General features: G+C 32.7%; 1 protein-coding gene across 1 annotated transcript; it reads left to right on the plus strand.

Annotated features, from left to right (window-relative positions):
* The first annotated feature begins 657 nt into the window (after positions 1–657).
* Positions 658–10570, plus strand: LOC133320928 (uncharacterized). Its single transcript, XM_061530035.1, has 3 exons — positions 658–839; positions 10188–10308; positions 10380–10570. Exons 1-3 carry the CDS (start codon positions 689–691, stop codon positions 10555–10557), a joined length of 450 nt encoding a protein of 149 aa, XP_061386019.1. The 5' UTR covers positions 658–688; the 3' UTR covers positions 10558–10570.
* The last annotated feature ends 847 nt before the right edge of the window (positions 10571–11417 follow it).

Below are 11417 nucleotides of genomic sequence, written 5' to 3' on the forward strand. Positions count from 1 at the left end.
CATGTACAATGAAATTACTTGTTTCTTTTTGTTGTTTGTAATTACAAATAATGCACACATAAATCTCTGCCATCTAAATACCATGTTGTGGGTGAGGGTGTACGCATGTCGTTATATATCGTTCGCAATGACGCGTTTCGCTAGTTTAACATTTACAGTGGCGTAACCGTTCGTTTTTTTGCTTTTGTTAAACAAAAACAAACAACGCGACGGAACAAAAATAACGAAACAAACAATCTGCCAGCTTGTGAGCCAGCCAGCCCGCAGCGGCTCCGCCAGCACTACCAACAAAGCTTAAATCTACAGCTTGTCTTTTTGGAAAGTTGACGTTTGGGCCGCATTGTATAAATACGAGTGTTTGAACAATTTTGAAATTTAATTCAGTGCTCACTTTCGCTTGCAACGGTTCGTGAGTTGGTTTTTTGTAAACAATTCTGGAGAAACAATCATACTATTAAAACACACGATCACAACAACAACAACAAAAAATATATCTGCCAAAATCCGTGTAGAGGCTCAAAGCGTGTATCTGTAATTCAAATTCAATCTTTAGAAAAACACAACAACTAATTTACAAATCTCAAAAAACAACCCAATCTTAAAACTACAACAACTACAACGTCTATTTAAATCAAATTTATTTTCAACGTTATTCTAATTAAATAAACAAATAACAACAACAACCAAAATGAAATTCTTCATCAACGCCGTTGCTGTATTCTTGTTGGTAGCCTGCGTCTGTGCTGCTGCCACCGACAAAAAAGACACCAAAGAAGAAGCTCCTGCCGAGGCAACCATCAAAATCTACAAACGTTTGATTCCAGCTGATGTGCTTAGAGGTAGGTGATTCCCCCTCCAATACAATGAAACAAATTGTGGATAATATTAACTAACAAAAAAGAGACGTAGAAATTAACAGAGCCGAGAAATTGAAGAAAAGCTTTTCTCTCTCTCTCTTTCTCTATAATGTGAAACAAGTTTGGATTTTAAATATCGAAATATTTCTAGATGTTTTGATATTTATTTGAAATTGAAATTTGAAAACAAACTATGAATTAATTTTGTGTTCTAATGGTCATAACCATATTTAAAAAATATACAACAATTGGAACTGGATTTAAGCCACATTATAAACTATTCAAATATATGAAAAAATTAAATACCGGATTTGAGCAAACTTATAAATTATTAATAATTATTAACATAAAATCTGTACAAATCCATAAACACCTCTTAATTAAAAAAATCACAAAAGAATGGATTTAGGCTACTTTGTAAATTATTGATCGTTAACATCAACCTCATTCACAATCAACCTCTTAAAACATTCTCAAAACGTGCCACACCTTTGCCGCAAAAAAATTGGGACCACTTGCCGGCCGGTTGTTACTCTTTCAAAGAGTATTAATTATAATTTTTTGTTTAGCTATTTTCAATAAAATCGTGTTATCGACACACCTAATATTTAGATATTGGGTTTGGTTGTAAACGTTGGCTTTTTACACATAACCTGAACTTTAATCTCTTCATGTGGGATCGAACAACCCAAATCAAAGCAAACAAACAAAAAAAAATGTGGATTATACTGTTAACAATGGAGGTGAATATGACTTCATTGCAGAAACCATATCAGGATTTGTGAGTTAGACCGGTTTTTATGCGATCTGTGTTACGCTTTTTTGTGTCTAATAGCTAATTGTTGAGAGGAGAAGAAAGAAACCAAAAGCTATGCCTTTTTTTAGCTGAATATGGTAACTTGACAGCATCGTTGACGTGGAAATTTTTTCGTCTCTAATCCTAAACCACAACCAGTCTTGTTTGTTACGTTAACTACATGTTCGCTGGCACGGAATTTTATGGAATGAAATGGAACATTTACACAATTGAAGTCATTGGCAATTACTTAATGTGGGGGACATTACTTAATGGAATATGGAAGGAAAAAAAAACTTTGAACAAGAAATTTGAAATCGAAATTCATTAAATTTGAAAATTATAGGAAACTGTAACCAAATTTTAAATTAATGTTAGTAACTTGGTATTGGAAGGTCTGCCCATGAGGATGTGTGCTTCTTCTTAGAACTGGCTATCAACTATAGTTTAGCATAGGACAAACAGCCATTTGCGATTCAACTGGAATTCGAGTTGGAAATTTCAATTCTCTGCCCTCGAGATTTTTTCTACAAAAAATGTTGAAGCTTTTATGAATTTAAGTATAACTGCATTTTAAAGAAATATTCTGTCGACATAAGCGATAATATTTTAAAGACGATTTTTTCAAGGAACCACTATAAGCGGGGATATTTCTTTAAAGCTTATATTTATTTTAGAAATATTTTCAAGTTTTTACAAATTAAAATAAAAAGTAGCGATTTATGCGTGGATTTTTAAGAAATATATTGTCAGTGTCCGACATAAGCGAGAATATTTTAAAGAATGTTTTTTTCAAAGGATCACTATAAACGAGGATATTTTTTCAAAGCTTGTTTTTTTTAAATTTTTTTTTCAAATTTCAGCTTAATTTTTTATAAATGTCTATTGTCATGCGAATGCGAATAACCAACCTAATGTTTTTAGGAATATTATGTGCATCCCTAAAAAACTATAAGCGCATAATATTTTATAAAGGATCAACATAACCTAAAATTTTATTTAAAGAAAAAATGTTTCAAGGACCATCATGAGGGTATTCAAAAAATTGTACAAGGATGAAGAGAGCAAGGTATTTTAAGTTATTTTGTTCAAGGTCCCATATAGTCGTAGGAATTTTTTAAAGATCGGTATAATCGTAGAATTTTGGATGTATATATTTAAAAGCTCATCACTACGATGTATATCGTCTGCTATCTCTCCTGAAAAAACTTAAAATTGCCAATAACTCCAGAAATCTAATTCATTCAGGGTCTGACAGAAATTGGTATGAAATCCCATAAATTCGATAGAAATATAAATTTGCCATTTTTATACCCTCCACCAAAAGGTGGAGCAATACTCACCGGCAATATTCACCGGAGGCCCCACAAAGTATATATATATATATGTATTGTTGATGATTTTTATACCCTTCACCACACTGTGGTACAGGGTATTATGTCTTTGTGCATATGTTTGTAACAGGCAAAAATAATCGAGATAGACACATGGTTCCTTTTGAGAATATGCATAGAATCACTTTCTAAGTCGATTTATGCATGTCCGTCCGTCCGTCCGTCCGTCTGTCCGTCTGTCCGTCTGTCTGTCCATGTTAAATTGTAAACAAAGTACAGGTCGCATTTATTATCCGAATTGGATGAAATTTGGCATAGGTCACTTATTCGGCCCAAGGACGAACCCTATTGAAATTGGGAAAAATCGGTTCAGATTTAGATATAGCTCCCATATATATATTTAACCGATTTAATGTAAACGGTCCCTATATATCTTTCGATTTGCACGAAATTTGGTACAGCCTAATCATTTAGGTCTAGAATGATGTCTGCCAAATTTCGTGAAAATCGGTCCAGATTTAGATATAGCTCCCATATATAGTTTCGTCCGATTTCATGTAAATGGTGCCCCAAAGTCGCTATATATCCTTCGATTTGCACCAAATTTGGCATAACGTACTGAAGTGAGCCTAGAATTATGTCTGCCAAGTTTCGTGAAAATCGGTCCAGATTAAGATATAGCTCCCATATATAGTTTCGTTCGATTTCAGGTAAATGGTGCACCACAGTCCCTATATATCCTTCGATTTGCACGAAATTTGGCATAACGTATTGAATTGAGCCTAGAGTGATGTCTGCCAAGTTTTGAGAAAATCGGTTCAGATTTAGATATACCTCCCATATATAGTTTCGTCCGATTTCATGTAAATGGTGCCCCAAAGTCCCTATATATCTTTCGATTTGCACAAAATTTGGCATAACGTACTGAATTGAGCCTAGAGTTATGTCTGCCAAGTTTCGAGAAAATCGGCCCAGATTTAGATATAGCTCCCATATACAGTTTCGTCCGATTTCATGTAAATGGTGCACCAAAGTCCCTATATATCCTTTGATTTGTAAGAGATTTGACATAACGTACTGAATTAAGCCTAGAGTGATGTCTGCCAAGTTTCGAGAAAATCGGTTCAGATTTAGATATAGCTCCCATATATAGTTGCGTCCGATTTCATGTAAATGGTGCCCCAAAGTCCCTATATATCCTTCGATTTGCACCAAATTTGGCATAACGTACTGAATTGAGCCTAGAATTATGTCTGCCAAGTTTCGTGAAAATCGGTCCAGATTTCATGTAAATGGTGCCCCAAAGTCCCTATATATCCTTCGATTTGCACGAAATTTGGCATAACGTACTGAATTGAGCCTAGAATTATGTCTGCCAAGTTTCGTGAAAATCGGTCCAGATTAAGATATAGCTCCCATATATATTTTCGTCCGATTTCATGTAAATGGTGCACCAAAGTCCCTATATATCCTTCGATTTGCACGAAATTAGGCATAACGTACTGAATTGAGCCTAGAGTGATGTCTGCCAAGTTTCGAGAAAATCGGTCCAGATTTCTATATAGCTCCCATATATAGTTTCATAACGTACTGAATTGAGCCTAGAGTGATGTCTGCCAAGTTTCGAGAAAATCGGTCCAGATTTCTATATAGCTCCCAAAGTCCCTATATATCCTTCGATTTGCACAAAATTTGGCATAACGTACTGAAATGAGCCAAGAGTGATGTCTGCCAAGTTTCGAGAAAATCGGTCTAGATTTCTATATAGCTCCCATATATAGTTTCGTCCGTTTTCATGTAAATGGTGCACCAAAGTCGCTATATATCTTTCAATTTGCACGAAATTTGGCATAACGTACTGAATTGAGCCTAGAGTTATGTCTGCTTTTTTCGTGAAAATCGGTCCAGATTATTTTGTTCCTATCAGCCAATAGGTTGATAGGAACAAAACTTTCTGAAATTAGAACAACCTAACCTGTGACAAGTTTTTTTTCAAATCGCTTAATATTTGGATAGAACTTCCATATATATTTTCCCCTGGTTTCAAGTAAATTGGGCATCAAACTCCTCATGTTAGTCAGATTGACATCAAATTTTGCACAACTTACAAAATTGAGCATAGAATTACGCAGTTGCGTTTTCTAGAAGTACAGACATAGCCCAACGGATGACCTATTTATATTTGTTTGAAGTCGGTTTACATACTTTATGGATATATCTAGGTAGACATTTAGATAAATATCACATATTTTATTTCATCCAATTTCATGTTGATAGTCCTGTTTAATATACCCATAGTGGTGAAGGGTATCATATAGTCGGCCCCGTCCGACTTTACTGCTTTCCTTACTGGTTGTTATTTTGAATTTTGACTTGTAAGGGCAGTGATAATTTAAAAGTAATTTTTAAGTGATTATTTATACTCTTTCTAAGTTTCTGCAATGAAAAGGAAAGCCAGGAGAAGAACCTACGTACCCACCATTAGGCGACGCGTTTCGCCGTTGATTTTGGGCTAATCAGGCATATTGGGCTATGTGGCTTTACAAAGGTCGTACGTTGATAACTTGTATTTTTTCCGCCCTGATGCGAAACATGAATATGCCAATTAAATTTAAATTTGTCAAAGTTCGACATTTGTCTTCATTCTGAGAATAAAATTCGATGTCGATTTACACATGACCATCTGTCTGCTGCATGTCTGTCCGTCTGTTGAAATCACGATAGAGATAGCTATATTTAAGATAGAGCTCCGAAAGTTTGCACAAAAATTTCTAGTACTCCTAGGATGTTTGTTATTGCAAATGGAATATATCGGTCCAAGTTTTAGGGTAGCCCCCATATATCGGTACCCCCCAATATTCGCTATTTTGGACACGTTTTGCAACCGAATTTGGTACTTTGAGTTAACATTGAATAAGACATATTCGTACCAAAAATTATTAATATTGACCCAAGTTTCAGGATAGCCCCCAAATATTCGGTATTTTTGGGCACGCTTTCCTACCAAATTGACTGTAATTTGGTATTTTGGGTTCAGCTTGAAGAACACATATTTCTACTAAAAATTATTAATATTGACACAAAATCTAGAGCAGCTCCATATAATAGTACATCCCTATATTCGGTATTTTTGGGGATTTTAGGCACGCTTTCCAACCAACTTGACAGTAATATTGAATTTTGGGTACTCATTTTATAGCACATTTTCATACTAAAAAAATGTTAATATTGACCAACGTTTAAGATTAGCCTCCATGATATGGTATTCCGCAATATGGGGATTTTTTACTCGTTTTCCCATCTATTTGGCTATAATTGGGTATTTTGGTTTCTCACCACATCTCCGCATTAAAAATTATGAATATTGACCCATGTCGGTATTTTGAGAACTTTGAACACGTTTTTTAACCGAATTGGCGGTATTTTGGTATTTAGAGTTCTCTCTTCTATTCAAAATTTTGTGCAAGTTATTCAACGGAATTAGTTCTAATTCTATATTTTGAGTACTCAACTTTCCTCCCCAAAAATGACCCATACGCAGTTCACATTTTGGCATATTACCCCTTTAACAATGCACCATTTTTTTTGTGGATTTCAACCCAATTGACTGCACTTTATTATTGATTGGTAAATCCTCCTACCAAAAAATATAAATATCGGTCAATTTTTGTATATAGCCCACATATAAAAATCCAGGTTTTTTTTGGTTGGGCGCTATATTCTCTCCTACCAAATAATATAAATATCGATCGATCTTTGCGTCTAGCCCTCATATAAAAGTCCAAGTTTTTATGGTGCTATGGGGTATTATCCAACCAATTTAAATATAATTTTGCATTACGAAATGGCATTCCGGCATCTTGGTGGCTAAACACCTTTTCACAGAACATTTTCAATTTAAGTCTAAATTTTGTATATAGCCCTAATCTTTGGTACTTTCCGCTGACTTTTAATCTCAGTTTTCAATATCTAGAAATACGTTAGCAGTCAATATAATTCTCATTGAGGTGGGAACAATTTCATTGACAAAAAAAATCCCCCAAAATGTGCCAAAAATTTCTCCGATCTTATTACTAATATTCTTTATTTGTTTATTTCAATTTATTGAATTACCATAAAATTGGTATATCACAGAAATATTTGGTTCGAAAATGCCAAATATTCAGACATAAAAATTCAATGGCTATTCATACGTTAGCAGTCAGTATACTTCTCATTGATTTAGTGAATAAATTCATTAACAAAAAAAAAAAAAAACCCAAATTTGCTAAAAATTTCATCGACCTATATCTTATTAATATTTATTTGTTTATTTTAATTTTTTTTTAATTACCATAACATTTTATGTAAAAGGAAAAAAATCGAAAATGGCAAATATTCAGACATAAATAGTTATTTGTTATTCTAAATAAAATGTATACAAGATTTCAAATATTGAATTTGATTTAATTAAAATATGCCGAAATTTTGAAATATCATTCGAAAATGTATAATATTCGTATGCATTTACACACAAACTGGGATAAAGCTAAAATAAAAATAAAATTTCAATACTGCCTTATACGTTTCATCAGTAATACTTTTTCAAAAAAAAAAAAAAAAAAAAATCAACAAATTTACATTTTCTCCTTTACATATACAATATTTCATAGATATTATATACCATGTAAATCATTTTAAATGATTTCATGGTATTTTAATTAACATTTTAATCTTTCGTTTTTTACTTTTTTAAATATGTATTTTAATTAAGGCACAGACAGCATTGCTGTGTTCAAGCAAACCGTATCCACCTTAGCCAAATGTGGATTATGTATTTCTCAAAAACAAATCACCATTACCTTGTTGAAATCGTACTAATTGAAATCTCAAAAAAAAACGAAAATAATACTCATAATTATCGAAGTGATGCAATTGGAGTAATTAATTAAACAACAACTTAGTTTAGTTAGTTGAAACAAGTTCCATTTGTGGCAAATGTGACGATGGCAATGCACCATCGCCACCACCATCACTACACACACACACTATTGCAACATTTTGCTGCAGCTTTTATAAAACATGCCTATCACAATTTTTCGTGCCATAATAAAAATAATAACAGCCTGTTTTTGTAAAATTCCAAACGAACGAATTCGAGTGGCTTACGACCAAACTCCTTGGTTTTGAAAAATATGTCATTTATTTTTGTTTTGAATCAGAAAATATTTATAAACATAAATAAAGGTTTGGTCGTAAGTCACTCGAATTCGTTCGTTTGGAATTTTAAAAAAACAGGCTGTAAATATCCACATTGACATAATTGGAACATTGGTTTGTGTTTTTGTAGCATTTCTGTAATTTATCGTAAATATCTTTTGACATATGGACATATTATTTACAACATTTTTGTTTTACGAACAAACAAAAAATTTCGAAATTTGTGTGTATTCGATGTAATGTGGATATGTGGTGGAGTTGGGTGTGTGGGGGGAAAAGTTAATGGGAATGGTCTGACCTATATGGAGCATAAGGAAATGAGGAGGGTAATTAGTCGTTAGGTTTTAAGTCATATATACAACCATATGATCCGTTTATTTTTAAAATAGTTTAAGGGGATCCCCCCTATTCTCTGGGTCAAAAATTGTTTTGATTTAATTCGAATCTACACTAATTCAAGATTGTCGCTACAAAATTACAAGTGAAAATCTCAAGAACTCTTGAAGATATAGCCGATTTATTGTGTAAGCATCTAGTGACGGCTAAAGGGCTTCTCAAACATTAAACGCGTTTTTCTCTTTTGCGAATGGCGGGCACGATAACTCAAAAACTAATAACCTAATCGATTCCAAATTTTTACACGTTTCTCTGTGAGTGTATAGCTATCGTATGAAATAGGATAAAGCAAATCGGAGAAGATCTTCCTTACTTTTTAACTTGGTCTTTGGTCAAAAATCGGCGATTTTCCAAAAGGTCCACCATTTTGTTAATTTTAGAGCGAAGTTAATATCCTAGTTCATACGCTTGGCACCATTTGAAATAAAATTCTGGCGTAACGTAGAATTTTTATAAAAAAATTTCAGTTTATTTAGATGCAGATGAATTTTTCGTAGTGGCTGAAATTGAATTCAGCAAAAAATCCGGAAACATTATCGGGGATTTTGGACAGACTTTTCGGCCTGACTTTTCTGTAATTTGGTATTTTGGGTTCTCACTGTATAACATATCTCTGTACCAAAATTTATTAATATTGACCCAAGTTTCAGGGTAGTCCCCTTGTAACTGTATATTAGGAATTTTGGATACGTTTTCCAACCGGACTGAATATAATTTAGTATTTTAGTTTTTAATTGAATAACACATATCCGTACCAAAAACTATTAATATTGACCCAATTTTTAGGGTAGCCCCTCCCAAGTTTCAGGGTAGCCCAGGGTAGCGGTACTCCCCAATACTCTTTTTTTTAACAATTTTTGATAGGTTTTTCAACAGAATTTTCTCACCTCTTACATATTTTAAATGTTATCCGGGCCGAACTTATTATCGTTTTACCTTGTTTTTACATATTCTTAAGTTTACCATGTCACCTGACTAATATATACCTAAAATCGGTATTTTTTTATTTTATGAAATTTTCCATCACCAATTCCAAAAAAGTCAAGTTCAACGTAATGCAAATGACTAACCTTTGTTTTTTGTTTATTTATTTTGTTTGTTTTTATTTTTCGATTTTTATTACCATCCCGCTTTGTGATATTAATTCAAGCGCAAAAATAGTGTCAGATTGTTGTTTGTAGATATTATTTGATACACCTGGTCCGATGCCGAGTCATATTATATGGTTCACATTGAAAGTGAAAGTTTTACGAGGCGTCAGTGATTTTAAATTCGGCATAACAAAATGTTGCAGGTGATTGACATCAGCGATCGGTTTGCATTTTACGTAAAATGCAAAACAGAACAAGTTTCACAAATAAATACTATCATTAAAAAAATTAATATTTTATTATGTGAATATTTGGCAGAGAAAATGCTGATGAATATGTAAACAACTGGTTATCGCATGGAATGACGTAGTTTATTACTTTATTCAATTCTAACTGTAAAGAAACTCATAAATTTTGCAGGGACTACAAAATTTAAATATTTGTTTTTTTAAATACTTTTTATTTTTTTAAAATATTTCTTATATTTATTTCCCTTTTGTTTAATTTCTTACAGATTTCCCCGGTATGTGCTTTGCTTCCACCCGCTGTGCCACAGTTGAAGTTGGCAAATCATGGGAATTGACACCATTCTGTGGTCGCTCAACTTGCGTACAAAATGAAGAAGATCCCTCAAAGTAAGTCGTAATTTATTAACGAAAATCACTTCAACGATTTATTATTATTATTTTTTCTGTCTTCTCCTTAGATTGTTGGAATTGGTTGAAGATTGTGGTCCATTGCCATTGGCCAATGATAAATGCAAATTGGACACTGAAAAGACCAACAAGACAGCTGCCTTCCCCTACTGCTGTCCCGTCTTCACCTGTGAACCTGGTGTAAAATTGGAATACCCTGAAGCTGTTAAGGAAACCAAGAAGGAATAAATTTATTTAAAAACACACTCTCAAATTATTTTTCTAAGCTAAATAAAAACAAACAATGTCTGTAAATAAACAATAATAAAACAAAACATACACACAACTCAACACAAAAATGCCGAAACAAAAATCCCAAACCATTACATTTAGGTAAATATTTTTTATTTTGTTTAATTTTACTCCATAAAAATTTTACACTCTATAAAAAACAGAATATACATCGTGATAACAACAGACTTTTTTGTATTAGTGTCCTAGTTTAGGATAATACTTTTTGTACATAACTCTCGTTTTATTTTTGTTTCTCTATTGTCCTCGATTTAAAAATTTGTTGTCATTAGCTACATTTTACATTAATAATTTAAAACATTCACCAAAATTAAACAATTTGCCCAACTCACATTCCATATCAATTAATCAAAAAAATCATTTTAGAAAAAAAATTTAAAAGTAATTCTAATTTCTATGTGATTAGATTGTGATTTTGAATTCAAATTGTAATACTGAAAAAAAAAACAAAAATGTTCGACAATAAAAAATTATGGTTTGTAAATTTAAAGTAATATTTTGCTCTTTAAATTTTATTAGGGAATTATTTATAGTGATGATACTTTACTTTTATTAGTCAGTCTAGAAAATAATATTTAGCATTTTAAGGGAACCCCCCCCCCCCCCCCCCATTCTCGGGGTCAAATTTTTTGTTGATTTAATTCGAATCTACACTAATTCAAGAATGCCCCTACAAAATTTCAAGTAAAAATCTCAAGAACTCTTGAAGATATAGCCGATTTATTGTGTCAGCATCAAGTGACGGCTGAAGGGCTTCTCAAACTTTAAACGCGTTTTCTCTAAACATTTTTTTGCGA

This window comes from Musca vetustissima, unplaced genomic scaffold (assembly GCF_032173495.1).
Source record: "Musca vetustissima isolate MV318-11 ecotype Yass unplaced genomic scaffold, APGP_CSIRO_Mvet_v1 utg7156, whole genome shotgun sequence".
NCBI classification, from domain to species: domain Eukaryota; kingdom Metazoa; phylum Arthropoda; class Insecta; order Diptera; family Muscidae; genus Musca; species Musca vetustissima.